This window comes from Mytilus trossulus, chromosome 12, assembly GCF_036588685.1.
Source record: "Mytilus trossulus isolate FHL-02 chromosome 12, PNRI_Mtr1.1.1.hap1, whole genome shotgun sequence".
NCBI lineage: Eukaryota > Metazoa > Mollusca > Bivalvia > Mytilida > Mytilidae > Mytilus > Mytilus trossulus.
The window spans coordinates 52,077,670-52,104,005 of record NC_086384.1 but is presented as its reverse complement, the minus strand read 5'-3'; the positions used below and the strand labels follow the sequence as shown (position 1 = coordinate 52,104,005).

Here is a 26,336-nt window from a genome sequence, read left to right as displayed (position 1 = left end):
CCAATAAATGTCACTTTTTAGATACTTTTTGTCAAATATGAAAGTGGCTGCATCCCTGTTTATCCTCAACATTTTTAAATGTTAGGTATTATCATTGAATACAACTTACATTTCAATAATAAGAATGAGCACCAATGCGGCCTTTTTCATTTAAAAGGAAACCGTCAAAAATTTAACTAAAATGCTACAATTGCGTGGATTTCAGTAGTTTTGCATGACTTCATGATGCAAGTACCTGATATATGTGCATTGTCAAAAACAGCCAATATTTATGTAGCAGAAGCATTCTTCTTTCCAATAAATAACTAAAAACTTACATTTTAACAATTTTGTAAAATTGCTATATTTTGGGCCAAAAAGGGGTCTTACTGGACCTACTCCTTTTTCATAAATGGTAATAACTCAATCAAAATCTGTCCGTTAATAGTGCACCTTTTTCTATAAAAAGGAGGAAAGATTTGGGTGTAAAAAAGAGACACATACAAAAAGTTACACTATTTTATTCGAAATTTAAAGAATTAAAATTTCTTCTTGAAATTAAGAAGGTTAGCAAAATTTTAAAGTTCAAATTCAAATTATTCAAAACCAATTTATGTTAATACAATATGCATGACATACAAAATACAAAATGTAATAATACAAATTTAATAGCTGAAATTTCAAATTTACCACAACAGAGAGCTCAAAAATACGATTTCAAAACAAGATAAACTTAACAATATTGTGAGTACAAGAATTACTCATATGAAATGCTTTGATTCTAACAAATATAAGTACAGTGCAACCTGACTTTTATAACTATGAACAAGTACAGTATAACCTCTCTGTTGTAACTATGAACAGGTACAGTACAACCTGACTTTTATAACCATAAACAGGTACAGTACAACCTGACTTTTATAATGATGAACAGGTACTGTACAACTGACTTTTATAACTATGAACAGGTACAGTACAACCTGACTTTTATAACTATGAACAGGTACAGTACAACCTGACTTTTATAACTATGAACAAGTACAGTACAACCTTACTTTTATAACTATGAACAAGTACAGTACAACCTTACTTTTATAACTATGAACAAGTACAGTACAACCTTACTTTTATAACTATGAACAAGTACAGTACAGCCTGACTTTTATAACTATGAACAGGTACAGTACAACCTGACTTTTATAACTATGAACAAGTACAGTACAACCTTACTTTTATAACTATGAACAAGTACAATACAACCTGACTTTTATAACTTTCAACAAGTACAGTACAAACTGACTTTTATAACTTTCAACAAGTACAGTACAAACTGACTTTTAAAACTATGAACAAATTTAAACAGATGAAACATATTTTAAGAAGAATAAATGCACATATTTCAAAATCACTGCAATAAAAATTCATTAAAACATTTATAAATAGCACTAAAATATAACTAAGGCATATAAAACTGGAATGTTCTATGAACTATCACAAGTCAGAGTAATCCCCCTTGTCTATGCATCCTGGTTATGTACACTTCCTGTTGAGAGCTTCCTTGATCCACCAGAAATAGATCCACCTAAAATATATAACAAGGTAGTATCAATAACAGTAATAAAAAGTACCAATAACAACAATAAAAGGTATCAATAACAACTATACAAAATATCTTTTACAACTATAATAAGTTTGATTTGACCTCAGTATAGAGAATCAAAGGAGCTATACACTTTATTCTTATCTGACCTCTCAACTCTAACATGACAAGGATAAATTATTTCCAGCAATGAGTTTGTATTCTGGCATTTATAGAATAGCTTATAGAAGAATTCAAATATAGAAAGATATTCAAGGAGCAACTAAACAACACATTATTCTTGTATTCTCAATTTGAATATCTTTCCTTATTTGAAACTTTTTATTAGTTAACCTTTTATTGCATTCATTTAAAGTTCATAGAAATTAGATACTGTTTTGCAAAGGAGAAAGCAAACTTGTTTTCCTTATGGTGTGATATCTACCATATCTCTTTAGGAGATCATCATTCTTTTTTTGGCGTATAATTCAAATCTTTTCATACTTTACAGCTTTTCTATAAAAGTATGCAAAGCAACTATTTGGTCAATTTGCTTGCTATGTTTATTTGGGTGTTTGTCTATTTCAGTCTGTCTACAATTTACTGGAATTCTATTGGACAATAAACATTAACTTGTAAATCAATTTGTATTGTCCAATCAAATACCAGTATATATTATACAGACTAAAACTACCCCTTCCTATTGTTTGCAAACATTCAAGCAAACATAGCAAGCAAGTAGATCAAAGTTTTGTTTTGCAAGCTTTTACAGAAAAGCTGTAATATATTCTCGTTGACTGTCTGTGTATGTTTATACGTCCTTGCTCAGAAATGTGCTAATGTTCTCTTATTTTGATATCATTATTTCCATTTAATGTAGTTGATCCCATGTATATTGTATATCCTTTTGATTTTGTATTTTCCTTAATCTTGTAGTTGCAATTGGTGAATGTGCATCTTCAATTAAAACACAGTCACTGCTACTCCCTGATAAGTAAACTTTAAGTTATGAACTTCTATACAAAGTATTCATAGAATACAAAGAAAAGTATCTTCTACAAATAGGAAGAATACCATCATCCCACATAAAAAATAACGAAATCCCTGCATACTGAATACATGTAGAAAAAACAGCTTTACTCAACAAGTAATGTAAATGCATTGCATATTAAAGAAATCTTTCTGTAATAAAGGGGCCTGCTTATAGATTACAATCAAGTTGATATTTTAATTTGATTTATGTGCTCTGATTAATTTGTTGCAAGTACATGTAGTAAATATTATTAGTTTTTTAACATATATTTATAGATAACATAATGTGAAGTTAAAACAAAGAAGGTTTGGAATGCCGTAATCACATATTTAATACCATACAGATATGAAAATGAAGAAATATATTGTTATGTTTAGTATAATGTGATGTTATTTCTGACAAAAATATCTTACAGGCTGCTATTTGCTTTAAATCAATTAATACTGTGTTTCTGATATACATTATAACATACATGTGTTATGTATTGCTCTGTAAAAGGTGAGACATTAATAAAATATTGTATTGTACAAGTGAACACAAAAATAGTAATCAGTCAGAAAAAATTAAAACGAACTTCAAAATTATAAACCCAAAACTAAAAGTGAACTTTAAACTGTTACACTGAGCACCATTCTATTCAGTTTTGCCTTAAAATAACTGAAAAAAGTTTAAGTTGTAATTTTTAATGCTGACAAATTTTAGTTCAATGCTGGTAAATGCAAAAGATGATAGTTTGCCAGAGGATGAGTTAAAAGGGGTTATGAAACCAAACAGGTTTCACAATAAAATCAGTAAATTTACCATTTTATTATCTAAAGTAACCCATGATGCAATGTTACCCATGATGCATTATCTTACTATTTTTTTATAGAATTTTGAAGAGGAAAAAAAGGTCTCTAAACAAAATGATGCTCAATATTAATAGATATTACCTAAGAAGTGATAGGATTAAATCACCAGATACATAAACCTACAACAATACACTTACCAACATTATGGTCCTGACAAATAAATACACTAGTTAGGCAATAACAAAAACTTATCAAAATTAGGGTCTGACAAATGAATACACCAGTTAGGCAAAAAACAAAAACTTATCAAAATCAGGGTCTGACAAATAAATACACCAGTTTGGCAAAAAACAAAAACTTATCAAAATTAGGTTCTGATAAATAAATACACCAGTTAGGCAAAAAACCAAAAACTTATTACAATAAGGGTCTGACAAATAAATACACTAGTTAGGCAAAAAACTTATTACAATAAGGACCTGACAAATAAATACACCAGGTAGGCAATAACAAAAACTTATTAAAATTACGATCCTGAAAAATAAATTCCATAGATAGGCAATTACAAAAACTTATTAAAGTTTGGGCCTCACAAAATGAATAGACCAGTACAACTGTCAATGTATATTTGTCTAACATAAGTTCCCCTGGAAAATTTGTTATAGATAGGAAATAACCTTTTATCTGTACTGTAATATTAATCAAGTTGCTCCTCCTGACCTTTTTTTAACTTAAAACTCCTGTCCTGCCTTTTTTTTTTACAAATTTCATCCTACCCCCAATTAAAAAAGAAATTAATAATAATTTTGTAAATTTTATGTAAAGTTGCATCCTTCTATGAGAAAAAAAGACGGCAGTTCGATTGTAAATTGACACTTGCTTGAATTTTAACTCAAACTAAAGTATAGTGAGAAATCAAAAATAAATTAAAGCAAGAAAAAAAATATTCATAGGATAAAAGTATATATACAGTAAAAGCTTTATAAAACAAACCCATATGGTATGACAATTTTCTATGTGCTAAACTAGAGTTCAGAAACTAACAAAGATTAGATTGCCCATTATATTGATCACTGAATGATCTATATTCATCAGTTTAACAAAGTTTACAAAGAAAAGGGTCTATTTCAGACAGGTTTCCAGATTTTAAAGGGGTCTGATTGTGACTTGTTCCCAGTTTTTCACAGGGTGTGATATAGATCTGTTTCCAATATACAAAGGGTAAGAATGAAGACTGGTTTGAAGGTTTCAAATGGCAGATTGTGACTGGTTTCCAGTTAACAAAGGATCTGATTCGAAAGGTTTCTCTGTAGTTAAGTAATTTCATGATCCTTACCTGACTTTCCAGCTGAACTTGGTCTTGGTCCAGATTCGGAGTATTGTGGCTGTGGGGGTAGACTACCAACTGACCCTCTACTGGTGGGCCTCCTTGAACTATCTGGTGTCCTGAGCTGTGGTGTTCCTGGATTAGATGGTGTGCCTTCCCTCCCATGTGGAGTTCTAAGAATCCTAGGCTTAGATCCAAAGGCTTGTTTGTATTCTGGGTGTCTAAAGGGAGATAAATCAATGTAAAAAACTGGAAAATTAATAAATAACATTTACTAAAGTGAAAGAACAGATTAAGAGGTAAAAAATTTAGGAGAACCTTTGTGATGTCCAGTAATGGCAGAGAAATAGTGATAATGTGTATTCATATATGAATCGAAAATTGACAGATGATTACAATTACAAAAAGTAAGAACGCACATCAACCCTTCATAGTACGGTTTTCATCCTTCATAGATTTTTTTTTGAATTACCAGAGGAATTAAAAGCGATATTCATAAACTCAAAGAAAAGGACAAAATAGATGACTTTCCAATTTTGATTTTATGAATTAACTGCCCCATTGACCATACAGGAAAAACATGTCATAGGATATTGTGACATGAAATATTAGCTTTTAGAAATAAAAGTTTTCAGCACCAGCTGAAAGATCTTGTACATAAGACTGATTTAAAAATTCAGTGTGGAGGATCTTTACACTCAAATTTTAACATTTGACAATGTGATGATTTCTCACAGATTATTCACTAAATATGCTGGCTGACACTAAGTTCCATTGATATAATAGAAATTGCCTTTTCAAAATCTAAAGGACTATGGGTAATCTCATTCAGTCATTGGTTGAATTTCTATTATTTATCACTTTTTTAACCAATCACAATGTTTGGTGTATGCTTTTGGAAATATTACTCAGAACGCATTAAATTCTAAAATGATAAATTGCAATGAACTTACTCTGCAATGCTTGGTGCTTTCAAAGAACTTTTACTTCCTGTTGACCTTTGACTGCTCTTACTAGAAGGTCTGCCATCTTCTGTTCCTACAAATGTTCGAACGTTTATCAGTTATATACATTAGGCGACTCTACTGCAATACTCAAGGCTAAAATATATGTAAATTCAAGAGCTATATAAGGGACCAAAAACTTGCAAAACTCTGACATTCATCAACATACTGTAGATTTTTTATTTTTTTGGGGGTATCAATTTTCGTGGCTTGCTGAAAACTTGCATATTGGTGGATATTTGATTTTGTAGTTTTGCAAATCTCTGTATACTAAGCCTTATAGTGTTGAAAATATGTTCTTTGGTTTTCTGTATGTTTTACACTAGCATTGCCATAGAATAAATAACTCTTGAATAGGAAAATAATGACAGATTAGCTGGTATTCTTTAATAAATAACAATCCTGAAAAGTGCTAAAAAACTAAATCAAGTATCAATGTGGCAATTATGAAGTAGAAAATGATTATAACAAGTCAAAACCTCTTTGTTTGGTAGTCGAAGGGACTGGACCAAAGTTATGCAATACAAAATAGCTGTGCTTTGATACCTAATATCATATCAAATTAAACCTAGTACCTAATTCAGTATTTACTATGAATATGCTTTAATTATACTTCTTGGTAGAAAATCAGAAATTTAAGTAAATCTTACTAGCTGTGTCTCTTTGACTATCTTGCGTATTGGGTCGACTCCCACTTCTTGTTGGTGGTCTCATAACACTGCTCTGAGATGGAGGTCGACTGGTCACCACAGGGGTCATTGGCCTAAATAGTATATATTAACAATAACAAATGGAACCCAATAAGAGATAAAATAGTTATTAAAAAGAACAAGAAACAGATGTCAAATTTGGTAAGTTGCATTCCGCTTTGAAACAAACCCACATTTAGAGAAAATAAAGCAGCAAACTGTTACCTGAATTTAATTATATTATCTGAAAAGCCATGACTGTAAAATTTAGCTAATAATGATGGCTACTAACAAAATGGCAAAAACAGAAGTCTTTGAACAAATGTATGAAAGTTGTTATTTGTAAGGATGAAAATCATTGTCTTTCAGCTATGATCTTATCAGCTTTAAATCTTGTAAATACACTGACTGAAAGGCAATAGTAAACATGATGTTTAAATAATGATTTTTTTCATGTATGCTTCATTTTCAAGTCATATAAATCATTTCTGTACACACCCAAAATAGTCATCGTAAAACATTTAATTGTTCCTCCTAAATTGCACTGATCTTTAGCTTTATTTTATTTTTTCAGTTGCTCTTACTCATTCCCAGAATATCCTACAGCAGAGTAGGTACCCTTGTCAAAAATCATATACTCTGGAGTCCAAATTTAGTTATAAGTCTATTAAAAACCGTTTCACAGATGATATTGGACATGTTCCTTACATCAATCCTTTCCCATACATGAATGTGACCTACGGAATTAGACTATTCACCGGATTTGTTATAACATGAGCAACATGATGGGTGACACATGTGAAGCAGGATCTGCTTACCCTTCCGGAGCACCTAAGATCACCCCTAGTTTTTGGTGGGGCTTGTGTTGCTTATTCTGTAGTTTTCTATGTTGTGTCATGTGTACTTTTGTCTGTCTGTTGTTTTATTTTTTTATTTTTAGCCATTACATTGTTAGTTTATTTTCAACTTATGAGTTTGACCGTCCCTCTGGTATCTTTCGTCCTTCCTCTACTGATAGACCTATTTATTGCAAAATATACAAAGTTTACAAAATTGCAGATTAAGTTAGATGTCAATATAATATACATACTGTGTTGCTGATGGCTGATTCTCCGCTCTTCTTTGACTAGGTGTGACAGGTCTTTGTAATAACTCATTAGCCATAACTAAATCTATATGCTACAATAAAATGCAAATAGTCAAATAAGTGAAACAAAAAGAATATTTTCACAATCTTTATACATAAAATAGATTTCTTAAGGATACTGTATTAGCTGTATAGAATTAATGGACTTCAAAAATATACTGACATACAGGAAGTCACAATTAAAAAAATATTGAATAATAATGCTAATTCTTTTGAAAGGATTCAAACTATCAAAATAAAAGCACATAATTTAAATTAACTTTTTGAATATGAATTCAATATCAAGTAAAAACAAAAATTAATTTCCAACAAACTAACCTTTCATTACCCTAAAACCGCAACACTAGAATAAAGCCTACTTGATGAAGGAAATTTTTACAACCATAAACTACTAGTCTTACCTTTTTCTTGTGTCTGATTGGTCCTGTTTTTGTTGCTAGATATTCTGTGGTCAGTAGTTTTTCTCCAGACATTTCATTATCTTCAGGTTTAAATGATTCATCTTTGTCTATGTCCAGTTCCATGGCATCTTGATCTTCCTGTAAATGAATATATTTATGCATTTAGATTCAAGCTATAAATATATTTGCAAGATATCTCTCCTTATTTTTGTTCTGTCATTTACTATATTTCATTTATAACACAGCATTTTAAGCAGAAATATGGAGAAAAAAAAATATATTCAAAACAGCTGTTAATATTTCTTTTACAGACAAACGTCTGCTTGTCCAGTTTGGTGGTGCCATCATTTCTGATTATTCTGTCACTTTTAATAAAACAACAGTAACATTCAGTGAGCTTAGTTTTTTTTTATGTGAACTAATAAACAGCCAGTTGACAACAACTTCAACATACATAAAATAAAACAAAAGTGTTTTTGGTTTTTTTTTTAAATCAAAACAATTTGACACTTTTGCCGCGATGTCACCATTGTAAATTGTCACTTATTTTAATGTTGCCATGTTTTATTTCAAATAACCTTTTATAAATCATAAACTCTTTCACTTCTTTTTTTTCTAAAGGCATTCAAATCTGTACTGCACATAATAATCACTAAAATAGATAAGCCGAGGTATATGATCTGAAAATAAAACTGCTGATGAACTTTGACCTTACCTCTTCTTCTTCCTCTTCCTCGTCATCAGAATCGTACTCATCTACAGTCTCTATTGAGTTCAGCTGCTTGATTATAAATTCTATCTGTCTATTCATATCAGGCTGGTCCTCTTTAATAAAACAGCGAAGAATTTCTTCCATACCCATGGCCTTAGCTTCATCTCTGATGGACGGGACAGCTAAAATGCTGTATAAGGCACCATTCACATAGGGACGGATTTCTTGATTTTCATGCCCTAGTAAATCACTTAGGACTTTCAAAGTCTGGTCAGCGTTTTGGACGCAGCGCTTTTTCCCTGATGTTCTGAGACAGAGATTCATTAACAAAGCAACAGAGTATTCCAGCGTGTAGTCGGATAAAGAATCGTTGTCTTCTAGAACCTTGACTAGCCATTCTATTAATCCAGCTTCTATCATGGCTGTCTGTAAGTTTCTCCTGTAATGTCAAAATAATTAAATCATGTTGAACAATGTATATTGTAAGATCCTTGATAACAAAACATTCAATGTAATTCTTTTTTTAATTCTAATAACTATACATTTAGAAATTTTTGTGTCGATTTGTGGCAAGATTTTCAATTTAAAAAAAACATTGCATACAAGGTATGTAAAAAGAGTTTAAAATCAGATACAAATTTTGAATTAAAAGATAGAATAGTATTGCTAGATAATATAATAAGACTTTCTCCTACCTTAAAGAGAGTTTCTGTAAAGCTCCAAGTACCATTTCTCTTGTTACTGATTCCTTTTCTTCACCTCGTAAATTATCTAACAAAGTTTTGAATAAATCTTGGTTCTGTGCAAGATAGGTTCTACCTAAATCATTGAAAACAAAAATACAAGTTAAAGCCATACAATTCCTCAAAACATACCAACAGGCGATTAATATTAATAAAATATACAAGTTTGAACCATAATCTTCTTTAAAATATAATGGCTGGTTAATAATATTCAAGACTTTTCAGTGCAAAGAATTGCACCATGGACAATTTAGGTCAAATGGAGATCAATGAGTTTACAGAATAGAAGTTCCCTCATATGTATATAAACACTTTGTGAATATATAATAGCTATGACAATAGACAACTTTCCAGTTAGATGTATTTCCATTAAAAACTTTGGTTCAAGTGACCTTCATCTGTGGATTTAGGGGCATCGTCACCTCCATTCCAAGTGGTTGGAAAACTATGATGCTCTATTGCACGAATTAATCAGCAAATTAAATTCTTATAATTGACAAACAAAAATTTTGTTATTATGTTATTGTGATTAAATACCAAAAGAACAAACATTATTTCTATTTTTTCCTAAACATAAGCGATCATTAAGACGCTTGATGAATGTTAATAGCAGGGATGCAGACGACACCCTTTATCTGGTAAATGATGTCATAAATGATGTCATAATTGATGACTTTTCCCCTTGAAGGACATAACTTAAAAATAGTCTATTGTTGTTTATGATTAATATTACACCACATTACCTGCACAAAGGGAAGCAAAAGCATTAAATAATCTGGCAGCTCCTTCTTTTACTAGTTCATCACTAGAGGTCAATAAGGCAAGCACTGCATCCTATAAACATAACATTCATTCAATTATTATTGAAGTTGTACAGAAAGCAAAAAAATATCAATAAGGTAACTTATTTTAAATTACATAGAAATTTTTCATCATTCAACCAAAATTAGTACCCACTAATAAATCAAAATCCCAGTATTATGGGAAGCTTCATGGGTGCAAAATGAATTGAACAAAGGTTCTTCACTTTTTTCATCTACAATTTCTTATGGGAATTTTAAAGAAATTATTTGAAGTGGTTTAAGATTAGATACCATTAATGACGTAAATTGGTAATCATTTATAAAGAATTGTAAATCTACAAAATGCCTCAAAGCCTAGCATATGTTGTGGATGAGATTGCATTATTCTTTGCTCATTACATCATGTACTCAAAAAAATCTAGACACATTACTAGTCTATACCTATGGTGTTTGATGTATGTTTTTTTTCATTAGTTGTTATGTTCTTTGAAATAGCTGTCAGTAACTGAAAGTTCTCTCAGATCTGTACTTACTTTTGTTTTTGATATGTAAGTACACGTTCATATCCTCGTCCACTTTGTGTTTTTGTTAAATGCATTTCTATTTGTATCCATCTGATGAGTTAAGTCTTTTTCAACTGATTTTTTTAGTTTGTTCTTATGATATACTGTTACACCACTGTCCAAGGTTAGGAACATGTTTAAACCGTATGGTCAGCTATAAAAGGCTCTGACATATGGCAGGGTTATACATGTCAGTGCCTTTTATAGCTGACCATAAGGTATTGGTTTTCTCATTGTTGAAGGCTATACTGTTGCTTATAATTGCTAATATCCACTTCATATGGACTTGAGTGGATAGTTGTCACTTGACAATCATACCACATCTATTCCCTATTATTAACCTGTATCTCCTTCCAGGTGTTTTGGGTTGAAGTGTTACAATTTCCCCCTACCCTGTGTATCAAAAAAACAGAACTGCCTAGCAGTTACAATACCCTCCCCCCTTAATACCTTCCCTGTCACACAACAGAATAGCAAATACCAACCCTGTGTGTCCCAGCCACAGAACAGCCAAGCAGATCATTATCTCTGTAAGTAGTCATAGAAGAGTCTCTCTGTTGTGGATTAGACTGAGTTAATCTCTACAAACAGGAATACAGATAATAAAAATGCATTCAGAAAAAATATCATTACTAAATTGCTGTTTCTGGTTACTCGAAAGTTTTAACTAAACATATCTAGCTGCGCTTATTTTCTATGCCACTTGACAGGCTATGCAGATAACCTGATTTTTTAACAGTAGATGAACAGAAAATTGTGTAGGAAAAATTTATACAATTAACTGAATTATGTTATTAAAACCAGTATGCGATTACATGAAGTTGTTTGTACTAGAATAATGAAAGAATGCAGCTTCAAGAATTGAGTCATTTGAATGGTTCTGTATATTTATATCTTCTTTTTTTTAATGTCACAATCATTTACAATTTTCTTTTAATCTAACAGACATTTTTACTTGTTAATGAACTAAGACATTTAGAATCAAGCTTCAGGAGGGATAGCAAAAGTGAAAACCACCCATTATATTTCCCAGAGTTTCTATAAATGTAATGTAAATGTAACCATACCCATCTGATAGCCTGTAGAAGTAAAACCTTCCTTCTCACTTCAGCATTGGCCATTTCATATTTAATTTTTTCATAATCTAAAGCAGTATATGTCTCAGGCTCTTGTAAATTACTCCTAAAACAAAATGTCTTGTTTTACATTACACATTTATCTCCCTTGCATAAGAGTAAATGAAAATTAATTCACCCTAAATATTTGGCATCTAAATGTTAACTGCTAAATTTGAATGTTTACTGCAAAATAAACTAAGTCCATGAAGAGGTTAAATGCAAAATGAACAATATTTTTTCTTAATTTTATTTTGAATACTGTCCTTTGGATCATATAAATGCTTCTTGCCAAGTTTCATGAAATTACATGAGGGTTTGTCTAAAAAAAAAAACACAGACTTAACCTAAATGTTGATGTTGCTGAAATAATATTGAATTGCTAGGTCTTGTCTTCACATCGTTTTAATAACTCTTAACAAAATGTTCCACATTCAACATAATGAAAAATCCCAAGAGACCTAACTGGTCTAATGGAGACTGAAGCCGTATATCTAATATCTATTTCAAATCAAAAAAGGCGTTAAAATAATGAAGAATATTGTGCAAAATCTCTTTCCGCAAAAGGAAGTGTCATGTGTATGGAGTAAAAGTACATCAGTTTTGTAGCAAGATTCTTATACCAAAGAGAGAATAATTCAAATATAGAAGACTAATTATATAATTTATTTTATTGTAAAAATATGTGCTTTTATTTACGTAAATGCAACCTTGAAAGGTCAATTTGGATTAATGAAATAAGTGTAAAAATTTGTGGAGGAAACAGAGACAATGGATTTCATCATTTGTCAATGGACATAAATCTTCATCTTACATAGGTCAATATAATATATTTTTTAGACAAATACTTGTGTCAATGTATTTCACAATGTATGTTTAACTTCAATATTTGAATTGCATCTAAACATTAGTCATTTTTTTTTTTTTAATTCAACGACCATTTCTTCAATAAAAATAACATCAATAATATATTTTTAAAGGTGTTTGTTTTTAATAACATAACAAAATTATTTTTTTTATTTGAGATAAATTTCAACCTAAAATAATTACTAAAATTAAAATTATTAATGAAAGAAAATTTATATTTATATAAGTTAAATTTCATCAAATAATCAGTTTTCTTCAAATCTAAAAATTTAATTGAATCTGATAAAATTATAACTGACTAAATAACATCCATTGCCTCTTAATGAAATCTTGGTTACTAAATATTACTCATGCAGAACTTACAAAGCGCCAATTGATATGCGCAAGATTTGACTAACTGACATAGAATTCCTGTAAAAATTAAGTCATTTGGATGTTTTTTAAGTTGTTTTTTACTAACATATATATGTGAACAAAAGTATTACTGTTAAAGCTTCTAAATTGTTATTGTGAGTTGCAGATAACAGGGTTCTCTATATACTGAAACGGGAAAATATTCATAGAAACATACTTTAACCCCGCCGCAATTTTGCGCCTGTCCCAAGTCAGGAGCCTCTGGCCTTTGTTAGTCTTGTATGATTTTAAATTTTAGTTTCTTGTGTATAATTCGGAGTTAAGTATGACGTCCATTATCACTGTACTATTATGCATATTTTTAGGTGCCAGCTGAAGGACACCTACGGGTGTGGGAATTCTGTCTACATTGAAGACCCATTGGTTGCCTTTGGCTGTTATCTGCTCTATGGTCGGGTGGTTGTCGCTTTGACATATTCACCATTTCCTTTCTCAATTTTATTTAATGTAAAAAAAATGTGCATGAAGTTTACAAGGGGAATGACCCATTATCCATTTTCTCCATGTAAAATTTGTATGCATGCTTTTGAAATCATTTTCTCTATCTTTATCTGTGTTACTGCTTTTCAACTTTTCATAAATATACATCAACATGTATTTTAAGCTGAACATACATTTTTATGAAGCTTTAGGACCCAGTTGATGATAGTCCAATCTAATTGATCCTTTGCAATAACTGAGACTATAACTGTGTAAGAGAAATGAAGGTGTTAATAATGTTATCACATTAAAACTTACATGGTTGGAGCCATTGACTGGCGAAGCATTTGACTAGCTGTACCAGGTCGTGTGAAATCCACAGAATTCTGCATATGTCCACTAAATAGTCGAGAACAAATCTCTTGGAGATAATCAGGAGATATCTGCAATGAAATTAGATGTATTTTTTGCATTTTAAAAATTAAGAATTGGAATTTACTATCTTTTTCTTTATATAATCTACAAAGAAATCTTTAAAAGTAATATTTTATTCATCTTTATATGACAAAAGGCACCAAAATTTAGTGTAATAAAATATCTCTCTATATTTAATGAAAAGATATACTGTGGATTCATTTATTTTCGTGGGTACCAATTTTCGTGGTTTGAGAAAAACTAGCATATTCATGGATATTTAATTTCATGGTTTGGCAAAGTCTACATTCATTCCTTTACAAAATTTGTATTTCGTTGAACATTTGAATTCATGGTTCTCTTGTACCCACGAAATCCATGAAAATTGGTATCCAACAAATATTAATGAATCCAAAGTATTAAGAACATATGTCCTAAGATCACATACCCCTTGAACTATCATTTGCCATTTTCTGTGTATATGATGATATTGAAGTGAAAACAGTTATTTGGTATATAATTTTAAAAGTTCACATCATAACGACATGAGTAATAAGTTTTAATTTGATGTGAACATAACTTCATGATGAACAACCCCTTAACAAATACTAGATACAGGATGGATGAACTGAATCTTAAAATATAAAAAAGAAGATGTGGTATGATTTCCAATGAGACAACTATCCACAAAAGACCAAAATTACACAAACATTTACAATTATAGATCACAGTACGGCCTTCAACAATGAGCAAAGCCCATACCGCATATAGTCAGCTATAAAAGGCCCTGATAAGACAATGCAAAGCAATTCAAACGAGAAAACTAACGGCCTTATTTATGTAAAAAAATGTTTTGCCTTACTGGTTTTCCTTGGACTGTTGATTCAAGAGCTTCCACCAGATCTGCTGTTATCCCTATCAAATTGTGGTAGTCAGCCTGTGAACATATAGAAATATCAGCAAATCTATTAAATTCATCTAATTGATAATTGCAACAGCTAGATAAGACAAATAAAAAAATATATTTTAAAAATAATTATATCAGTTCTAGTTCAAGAAATGCAATATTATCATTAAAGCATGCATATGACTGGATGAAAGTTACATTTGATCAATAAAACTGAAATTTTAAGTGTTATATCCTTCACTTGATTTCATTTGTCAATGCTTTTCACACACCCTAATCATATATTTAATCAAAATTATATACATATAAAAAAATATTCTAACTACAATAACTCCTTCATCTGGTCTATAGCATGCAGAAACATTGTTCACTTGAAATTCTAAGAATAATGCTTTCCATAAAACATAATTGAATTCTGCATTCCTATCATCAGATATAAGAAGATGTGGTGTGAGTGCCAATGAGACAACTCTCCATCCAAGTAACAATTTAAAAAGTAAACCATTATAGGTTAAAGTACGGCCTTCAACACGGAGCCTTGGCTCACACCGAACAACAAGCTATAAAGGGCCCCAAAATTACTAGTGTAAAACCATTCAAACGGGAAAACCAACGGTCTAATCTATATAAACAAAATGAGAAACGAGAAACATGTATATATAACATAAACAAACGACAGCTACTGTACATCAGATTCCTGACTTAGGACAGGTACAAACATTTGTAGCGGATTTAAACGTTATCAGCTCATTTCCAAATCCTGCTTATTTTGGTTATTTGTTTTACCTTCCCACTTTCCCCACTTTTTTGCCTCTATCCTATATGACAGCCACTTACCCACATTTATACCCCTACACCCCACACCTTAACTTTTTGATCTATAGTTTTCCAACCACTCGCTCAAAATTGGAATGGAAGTGACTAAGCACATAAATGCACGAATGATGTTCACTAAAACCAGACTTTTTGACGGAAATGCATCGAACTCAAAAGTTGTCTATTCATTCATAATTTGTATATACTTAAAACATTTAGAGACATGCATGTACATTAAAGATTGTCATTAAGTGTAGGAGCATGTCCACTCACTCTCACTGCCGGGGCAGATCCAGCCATATTCAAAAGGGGGAGGGTCAAACCATATGTCAAATGTATTGATCATCTGACCCCAAGAACATCCTCTGGATCTGACACTGCAGTGATGTCAAATAATTAGGTCTGATGCATGACAACTGTCTTATTTATGTGTATCTCCCTTTAATCAGATGTATATACACTTTGTGATAAAAATCTGGTTTAATTTAAATTCATATTAGATGGCAATAATTGAATTGAACATTTATCTCAAGAATGATTAAGCTTGGTTTCTGAAATGTGTAAAAATTATGTGAAATTCACATTGGCCATGTTATACAATTTCATTACATCATTTCCGAATTAAGGCATATATCATGCATATAGCAATGTAAGAAAATAAAAACTAAAGCTAATCTTAATAAGGCAATAGCAACATTTTGTTTTCTTGCAGTTTCAAAGAAATAATTAAAATGATCTAAATACTATATTAATAGAAATGCCCATCTAAAATTAACATAATAGGTTATTTCATCTAGAAACTTGAAAAGAAAATTTAAACTCTACGAAAGTATAATTGAAATATAATGCACAAATTAAATGAAATAGATAAACTGAATTAGGGAAAATTTAATGATTGTTTATTGTTGTCAAAGAAATAACCTGTTTTCACTTTCGTAAAAAAAACCAATAAATTATTTGGTATGTTTTTTCTTATTGTTGAAAAACCTTAAGTGGCCAAACCTTCTATATATATGAACCTCAGTTTATATAGGACGGACATGACTGACAACATAATCAACCAGTATTGTATCTATATTTAGTTACAATACACACAAATACAGACAGCTTTTTCCACACTTATCTGACATGCTGCTATACCATAATTTTCGGTCGTCTTATAGATGTTTACCTTCATCTCCTTTTCTTTACATTAATTTTTTGGAAAATAATACAAAAACTACAATAGGCCAAACAAAACATTAAACACAACAGATTGAAAAGACAACTTACCAGTGAGAACACTGAAAATATAGGCAAGAAAGACAAATTATCTTACACTTATTTCCAAGGAGATTTCTGACTTCTTTTTTTACTAAAAATATCCCAACCTGAGGTAAACACAAAAATTGTCAACATGTGTTTTCATTTCTTTAGATTTGTTTTAGAAGGGGTATAAAAAGGACTGTTTTCTGGGTGTAAGTATTGGCCCTATTATTTTTTTCTTCTAAAATGTGAAAGTTTTAACCTTGGTGTGACCTTAGTTACCATGATATTTTACATGCATTATTTCTCATGCACTGTCATATGTATGAACTAAATTTTTAGGTTAAGAAGGAATACCAGTTTGATGAGGATGTTCTAATATGGTGGGGGACCTTTATCAGGACTCCAGGATCCAGTGTTTTCAAACTCTTGATTTTGTGATTGATCTGTTCTTCAAATTGGGGACCTTAATATTTCATGTTTTTAAGTCAGAGATTTCAGGATTAGGACCCCTCCGACCCCCTCCAATATGAGATTGTTAAAGTCCAAAATCTGCATGCAAAATAAATACATGTACTGAACAATGTCCATGCATGTTAGACCAGTGAGGAGTGAGTGCTAGAGGTACCTGTACACGGTTGTGTCGTTTAATGTAGGACATTGTCTTCCTTTCTGAGTCGACTAACTGCTGCTGTAATCGGGATATCTGTTGAAATTGCTCTATTGAAAAATGTTAAAAACATAACATAACATAAAATCATAAGAAATTTTATAAAGATAAAAGCTTGAAAAGGAATTCTTCAAAAACTTAAAATATTACCACATTAAATTAACAGATCAGATTAATCCATCTTCTTCCTTCTACCTTGAAAACCAAAAGAATTGTTTCCCTTTCTTTTTTTGGGAGTAATACAATTTATTTCTTCACATTTGATCTGACATTGAACAGTTATTATACTGTTTAATCACAAACATAAGTCCATATTATTTCAAATATCAAGCAGAATTATTAGAAATCTCAAAATATTGCTAGAAAAATTCATAAACATTGAATTTGTTCAGAAATTAAAGGGTATCTAGTAAGGACTGTTCCAGGATAAAAAGGTTCTCCAAGGGGTATATGAGGTTTTTGCAAACAGATTTGATTGGTGGCTAAGACCAGAACATATTTACCCTACCTAACCCTACATTTTTTTGTATTCTGAAACAACACATTATTCTTTAATATCCCTTGTTAGATTTATCTGTTCATTCTAAAGATATCAATTTAGATAACACACAATTTCAGTAAAAAAAATTGACAACAAAGATATCTCACCATTTTCATCGCCAACTTTATTTCCTCTCTGATTGAATGTTAAGGAAATTTTTCTGCATTACTACAAAGTAGAATGTATAGTAGAAGCCCTTCTATGTCTAAAACATAATGCTATTATCTTTTCTAAGATAAACTGTAAAAGGATACATAAAGATCAAACAGTTTAGGTTGTGGTGTTGACTTCAGCGTTAATGTCAGGAACTTTTCGAGTCTCAACTCTAAATCCTTTACCCATGTGTCCTGCAAAAGATGTCAAAATATTAGCTTATAATACATGGAATGCTGCATAACCTCCAGTGGCTAATAAGTACCGATTATCAATTTATCAGGTTGTCTGCATGTTGATATTGTAAAAGATGAGCTGCAAGTCACAATATGATTTTTTTTGTCAAGTGAGTGCAGCGAACGAGATCAAAAAGGCCTTCATATTGTATCGAGCAGCTGATGTAAAATATCTATATGCAGATAACCTAATAATCAATTTATCAGGCTGTATTTGTGTTTTTTGGAAGTGTTTACTTACTTCCACCAGCAACCAGAAGATGATTTGATAACGAGCTGAGCAGAATGATATAGACAGTGGGACGCCTGATAAAGTGCATATTGAGACAGTTTATATGATAACATGATTGTATGATATGAATATAAACCCTTCTAGACCAACACACAGAGCTGAATTTTTAATGTGCTAGCTATAGTTTACAAGGTAACTCTTCACAGGTAGACATGTCAGTTTACATTGACAGATTAATATGAAGACAATCTGACGAGTCTTTGCTCTTACTCCTAAATGCATAGAAGCAGAAAATATAAATTTTTAAGTTTTTCATTTGAATATTGAACCCATGATAGAATATCAGAACCCATCTGCTTGTGGCTGTAATTACATGTACCACTAATAAATGATAACCACTTACAAACAGGGTCCTGTTTTTGTGTTTTCTGCTTGTGTATATCTGCTCATGAATTACGTTAAAGTTGTATGATTAATTGATTTACTTTGTTCATGATTTGACATCTGGATTTCATTTTTGTTCTTATGTTTTTCAAAGCTATTACTTTTACAAAGGAGTCCAATATACATGTACATCTATTTTTTAATCATCCTTTTTCATTTCCCTGAGGACTTAAAACTCAGCCTTGCCTTGGTGAAAAGAATGTTTATACGTACAGTGAACAATTCTTTGTAAGATGGATGACCTTTGGCATTGGGTACAAATGGTAAAGCATAGTATGGTAAGAATTCTGTGGTCTGACTCAGTGTAGCACCTCGAGTTTCTAAGTACTTCTTAAAATCTCCCATCGCTCTGTCAGCATCTCTCTACAAAGAAATATCAAAATGGTTATAAGCAGCAAATTGAAGATGAAATCCATTTCTTTTTATATTGTTATAGAAACCATAATAATAGAAAAGTTTATTTTGATTTTTTGATAAATTAGAGTACTTGTATATACATGTAATTACTATACACTTTATAAATTTAAATATGACATACATCAAATGAAGATAAAATTACATATATAGTCTGTTCAACTGGGGACAGGGGACTCTTGAAATATTTATTTCTATTATGTATGTTTTTTTTTTTTTTTCATTTTGTTATGTTGTGTCACATACTTTAAATATAAAGTTTTATGACAATAAACTTTTAAAAGATTTAATTTGAATTGAATTGGTATTACTAAGGATTCATTATTGTTCATGGGATACCATTTTTGGTGAATTTAGTTGGTAAAGGTTAACAATGAATTTAAATGTGTGATGAAAATACAAAATTGATATGAAGACTTTTTTTAATATCCTGGAAGCTTCTAATTTTCTTTGATCCATGAAAAGAAATGTATCCACAGTATCATAAAACTGCTGATATCAAAAATATTTGACCACCATTTTAATTCTGGTCCAGATAATATATATTCCTGTACAACAACAATGTAATAACATGGTTCCATACAATAAACATCTTTTGAGTTCAATGCATTTCCATAAAAAAAAAATGGTTTTAGTAAACATCATTCATGCGTTTAGGGGCATCGTCACTTCCATTAATGTTCCCATGTTAAGCGAGTTGTTGGAAAACTATAATGCTATATTGCATGAATTATTCAGCAAATTTAATTCTCTTAATTGATAATCAGCACTGCTGTCATTATGGAATTATGATAAATCACCTACAGAATAAACATTATTTTCAGTTTATCCTGCATAATGACGATCACTAAGACGCTTGATGAAAATTAATAGTGTAGGGATACAGGCGATCCCCTCTATCTGGTAATGACATCATAAAGCCATGCAGAATTGACAATTTTTTTCGGGTGACCGAAAACTCCAAAATGGTCTATTAATCTTACCTGACCTCTGGCAAACTTTATCGGATACACAGCAAAATATATATTGACATAAAATTCTAGTTTCTTGGCTACTGGGTCCTGGTCTTTGACAGACGCTGCCAAATTCTCACTCCATAACTTCAGAAATCTGTCTCTTTTTCCTTTATGGAAATTTTGCATCAATTCATTCTGAAAACAAAAATTCATACAAAACATGAAAATACAAATTCAAAGATGACAGTTGAAACACTTCTTAAATAATCTTTGAGTATGTTGGTTTTTTTTAGTTGTTATCATAGCAACTATTAACTATTCCTGAATAATGAAAAACTATATGCTTCAATTTGATAAAGGATCCAAAATTTGGAGTTGAGTTTCATTATGTTTCTCATTACATTTTGTTTACATTTAGCATTTTATGACAAAGTTGTAAGAGACCATAATACTTCCAGTTGCCTTGAATGACAAAGTTGTAAGAGACCATAATACTTCCAGTTACCTTGAATGACGAAGTTGTAAGAGACCATAATACTTCCAGTTGCCTTGAATGACAGTGTATCCATACACCACGACAATTATTTACTGCATCACCTACATGTAGTGAGTTCAGTACTTAGTTATTTCTATTAACATGATAACCAATTAAATAATTGCCAGTAATTTTTTATCTGAATCTGAATACAATCTCTTTTTTCTTACTATTACCATGACAACCTAATACCTGAATAGCCAGCAATTTCTGGTTTGATTTTGACTTTATACTTTGTGTAGTGATAGGTTTCTGCTTTGTTTCGCATTCTTTCTGGAAAGATACCAACGTCTTGTCAAATGTCACAAACTCCAGGTACTGAAAAATAACAAAATATTGTCAATCCATGGTCAACAAAGTGTATGATGAACAATAATGGAAAATAAGGTTTACACATCAAACATATAACATCTAGATAGAATAAACAAGAATGTGTCCATAGTACATGGATGCCCCACTCGCACTATCATTTTCTATGTTCAGTGGACTGTGAAATTGGGGTCAAAACTTTAATTTGGCATTAAAATTAGAATAATAATAATATAGGGAACATGTGTACTAAGTTTCAAGTTGATTGGACTTCAACTTCCTCAAAAATTACCTTGACCAAAAACTTTAACCTGAAGCGAATGGACGCACAGACGGACGAACAGGGGGACAGACCAGAAAACATAATGCCCCTCTACTATCGTAGGTGGGGCATAAAGACCAAATGATGATTCCGCCCCCCCTAATTATACTGATCAAACTTTTCTTTTTTGATAACTCTCTCTTTAAAATTCTGTGCCTGTCATGTCCAGATCTAATCTGACAGTTATTAAACTTTTGAGAATTTTTTTTTTTTTAATTCTGCCTTCATTTATCATGTTCATATATATAATATTAAAAAACATCAAATTTTTGTGTTTTGTGGTTATATGTTATGTGTATAAGTTTCATAACATTCAGTTGAGGCAAACCAATTTTGGGACCTACAGAGGTATGTATGTACAGAGGGACAAGGGTAAACTTAATGTCCCCTCCACTACAGCAAAGGCATAAAAATAAATGATTTTAAAAGATGTAACAAAAAATATTTGTCTATTTATAAATGACTAACCTCTTGTACAATGGCATTGAGTTCTCCCTCAAATGACACCACAGACAAAGATCCAGACATGTCTTCTTTCTACCTAATAATTATATACTACTAACCTCTTGTACAATAGCATTGAGTTCTCCCTCAAATGATACCACAGACAAAGATCCAGACATATCTTCTTTCTACCTAATAATTATATACTACTAACCTCTTGTACAATGGCATGGAGTTCTCCCTCAAATGACACCACAGACAAAGATCCGGACAAATCTTCTTTCTACCTAACAATTATATACTACTAACCTCTTGTACAATGGCATTGAGTTCTCCCTCAAATGACACCACAGACAAAGATCCAGACATGACATCTTTCTACCTAATAATTATATACTACTAACCTCTTGTACAATGGCATTGAGTTCTCCCTCAAATGACACCACAGACAAAGATCCAGACATGTCTTCTTTCTATCTAACAATTATATACTACTAACCTCTTGTACAATGGCATTGAGTTCTCCCTCAAATGATACCACAGACAAAGATCCAGACATGACTTCTTTCTACCTAATAATTATATACTACTAACCTCTTGTACAATGGCATTGAGTTCTCCCTCAAATTACACCACAGACAAAGTTCCAGACATGTCTTCTTTCTATCTAACAATTATATACTACTAACCTCTTGTACAATGGCATTGAGTTCTCCCTCAAATGATACCCCCGACAAAGATCCAGACATGTCTCCTTTCTACCTAATAATTATATACTACTAACCTCTTGTACAATGGCGTTGAGTTCTCCCTCAAATGACACAACAGACAAAGATCCAGACATGTCTTCTTTCGACCTAATAATTATATAATTTGCATTTGAATTTATCAGACAAGGAAGAGATGGAGGATTATTCCCTGCATGCATGTGTATACAGTTATTATTCTAAGTACACTGATCAATGTCATCATTGGTCTGTCTCTGATCTGTGGTTAGTTTAAATATTGGCCAATACATGTACATTGTATGTGGTTGTGCTAAAAAAAATCAAGCTGATACTGTATTACATATTATTTTACTTTCAAACTTAATGCTTCATTGTCATTTAAATAACTATATATATAGAAATATGAAGATGTGGTATGTGTTTGTATTGTGTTTAATCCTCAATGTTCAGAACTGTTATAATATGTTTGTGTAAATAAGTTTGTATATAAATTGCATGCATCCTACAAATATAATTATACATGTATAAAGTATATGAATATTTACTTCTTCAAGTAAATAAAAATTACTTGTACAAGTACAATATAGTACCCCTGATTGATTAAATGAATTTGTTTTTACTTTCTTTAACATCTTGTAATTGCAATTTATATTTCTTGCTTCTAAAATGATAAAATTAAATTACTTAAGTATTCTATATCATAATAAGTTTAAAACTAAGTAATACATGCAATTAATAACAAATAAAGAACAGTTCAAAAACACATCTTATAAACATTGTAATCTTCTATAGTCAGAGTTTGATATATATGTACACCAGGCTAACTCGCAGTTGCGTGCACATCGATTCTGCATGCAAAAAAAAAAATGGTAAAATAAAAATTTATAAATTGAATCTTAAAGGATACACCTACATGTGTATTGTCACTTTTTTAATAATAAAATATCATTAAATAACAGCATTTGGTTTCAAAATAAAAGTTTAATTGGAGATAATGACAAAATCGAACAGTAACTTGTATCTTTTACAAGATTTTTTTAATTTGTTATACTCAGTCTAAGACATGTAGTTTCCAGATGGACATTTTACAGTGCACGGTTCATCAGTTTGGAGTAAGATATACCAATCGGCATCAGAACCCTTCGATATCGTTGAAAATATGCCGATGCCATGTGGTCGACAGACTACCGAAACCAATTACCCTGCAAACATGGCAAAACAGTATTGGAAAGTCTCATTATTTTTTTACGTTCATACCATCAGTCAGGGGACTTACTGAAATAAGTGATTTTTAAATCACTTATTTGAGTAGCAAATTCGAGGTTTTATCACAAATTGGGATTTTGTAGTTTTTTTCTAAATTTTAAACACATAGGTTTAGATAATATCTTTTAATTAGTAAAATTTAAAAAATATGAACTTTTTGCTTCTTTTAAGTATCAAGGTTCATGCCTTTGATGCTATCATTTAGCTGAAAATTCCATTTTAGTTGAACAAATGCTATAATAATGGCTTGACATAATGAGCTGATACTTTCTTAAAAGATTTTTCACAGCAGTGGGAGTATTTTTCCTGTGAAGTTCAAGGTTTCATCTTTCAGATTATGTAATAAAATTCTACTGTTCGCGATAAAAATTTCACTGTTCGGGGGTGTTGAAATTAGTGTGGGTTGATACTTAAAGAAGTGATTTTTGGGAAGGAAATTGAGGTCTGATACGAAAACAAGTGATTTTTATGTCATTATCCTAGATTCAGTACAAGGTCATCACCTGAAATGACCTGGTCATCCTAGACAACACAGATGTTGGTTCTGATATATACCAACTGATAAGTTTAGAAACATAATTAGTCCCTGGATCATTAGTATTCTATATTTAAAGCTACATTAAAATTAAATCACGTCTTCTAGTGATTTATTTGTACTACTTAAACCGGTGATTTTAAAAGAAAGACAACTCTAACTTCCAACCTTTATTGAAATAATGTTACTTGAATCAGTGATTTAGAAAATCACTTGTTTAAGTAAGTCCCCTGACTGACCATACATGTATGATAAGGGAACTGGAGCGTGGAGTCACATCAAGTGTCTCTAGTATTATCAGAAAATCGCTTCTGTGCGCTGTATCTGCTTCATCATGTTGTAGGCAATATAACAAATAAACAAGTCTCAACATTGTCTGAGACATATACAAAATCCCTAACAACAGAACCAAAATCAGAAACGTTACGGTATTTCCGTTTCAAATGTTTTAACAAATATTTAAGTTACAAAAAAATAATTCATACAGACTTAGTCCCCATTTACAGGTAATGCCTGCGTCATCTTATTCTGAAGCATAAAATGCTTTTAAATTTTATACACGCATTTCATTATTTCAAATTATTTTGTCAAAAGGTTGTGGTGAATATTTTCACAGGAGTTTGAAATCCTATCAGTAAGGGGGTAAAAATATACCAAAGTCGACTATCACAGTAGAGCTTCTCTTGCATTCCTGTCGATTCTCTCTTCGAGAGAAGCTCTACTGTGATAGTCGACTTTGGTATATTTTTACCCCCTTACTGATAGGATTTCAAACTCCTGTGATATTTTAAAAGTCAAAAGATGTAGATGTAAACGAAGATGCATGAACATATTTCCATTTACCTTGATTATGTTTTTAAGTTATCTTTTATTCCATTTATGTCTATATTCTGGGAATCAGAATATGCTATTATTTGTTCATTGTCTTTATTTTTCTGTGATTTCTATGGTATGCGATGTAAACAGTCTATGTCAAACAAACGCTTGCTCTTGGTTCAATAAACGCTTAATTTCATTCGGAAGCATGAAACTCGCCCCACGATCCAATCGACCCACTATTTCACAAAGTCGTCCCATTTTTCAAAAACTCGCCAAACTGTTTCAAAACTTGTCCCAGGCCACTTTAAACATATCTTCAATGTTGTCTGCTCTATGGTCAGGTTGTTGTCTCTTTGACACATTTCCCATTTTCATTCTCAATTTTATATGTTGATTTATGATAGAATTTATTTTAAAATTGTATAATATAGTGTTTCAGAGACATTAAGATTACATTTCAGTTATCTTTTCATAAAGCTGATTGATTATCTGCACCAGAGATCGACATAAAAATTTTATTATTTGTCAATGTCTGCACTATTGTATTTCACCTGATTCAGCTTTATTTTTTCACAACTATAGGTCATATATGGGGGGTGGGGGTGGGGGCTAGGATGAAAAATTTTGTCCTGCATTTTTTTTAGCTGTAATCTCTGTCCTGCCTTTTTATTTTTCACTCTGTTCGGTCCTGCCCTCTTTTTTTCTTTAGTTTATCCTGACTTTTTTTACCTATCGCGTTAAATTGTCGTCCTGACTTCTTTGT

At 31.2% G+C, this 26,336-nt stretch overlaps 1 protein-coding gene across 6 annotated transcripts; it reads right to left on the bottom strand.

Annotated features, from left to right (window-relative positions):
* Window positions 1–484: 484 nt before the first annotated feature.
* On the bottom strand, window positions 485–25,741 carry LOC134692808 (lisH domain-containing protein ARMC9-like). 6 transcript variants are annotated; one of them, XM_063553381.1, is made up of 23 exons: window positions 25,598–25,741; window positions 22,250–22,322; window positions 21,343–21,468; window positions 20,643–20,810; window positions 19,459–19,608; window positions 18,435–18,527; window positions 18,288–18,315; window positions 17,598–17,689; window positions 14,864–14,938; window positions 13,906–14,030; window positions 13,117–13,164; window positions 11,839–11,953; window positions 11,257–11,352; window positions 10,149–10,239; window positions 9,358–9,481; window positions 8,666–9,101; window positions 7,951–8,088; window positions 7,493–7,581; window positions 6,364–6,476; window positions 5,663–5,747; window positions 4,719–4,930; window positions 3,580–3,592; window positions 485–1,561 (listed from the first exon to the last, which is right to left on the bottom strand). In XM_063553381.1, the coding sequence occupies exons 2-22, from the start codon at window positions 22,307–22,309 to the stop codon at window positions 3,585–3,587; spliced, it is 2,472 nt and encodes an 823-aa protein (XP_063409451.1). In that variant the 5' UTR covers window positions 22,310–22,322; window positions 25,598–25,741; the 3' UTR covers window positions 485–1,561; window positions 3,580–3,584. The 6 variants fall into 6 exon arrangements, with proteins under 6 accessions (XP_063409451.1, XP_063409450.1, XP_063409448.1 ...); XM_063553380.1 differs by lacking the exon at window positions 3,580–3,592 and adding an exon at window positions 3,524–3,561; XM_063553378.1 differs by lacking the exons at window positions 3,580–3,592; window positions 22,250–22,322 and adding an exon at window positions 22,725–22,797.
* Between the last annotated feature and the right edge of the window lie 595 nt (window positions 25,742–26,336).

Coding starts and splice junctions, on each gene's coding strand:
- LOC134692808 (XM_063553378.1), bottom strand. CDS start 22,784: ATGTCTGGATCTTTGTCTGTGGTATCATTTGAGGGAGAACTCAATGCC. Junction 20,811..21,342: donor AGAAATTGCTGGCTATTCAG/GTATTAGGTTGT, acceptor TTTTGTTTTCAG/AATGAATTGATGCAAAATTT. Junction 19,609..20,642: donor TAAAGTTTGCCAGAGGTCAG/GTAAGATTAATA, acceptor ATTTCTTTGTAG/AGAGATGCTGACAGAGCGAT.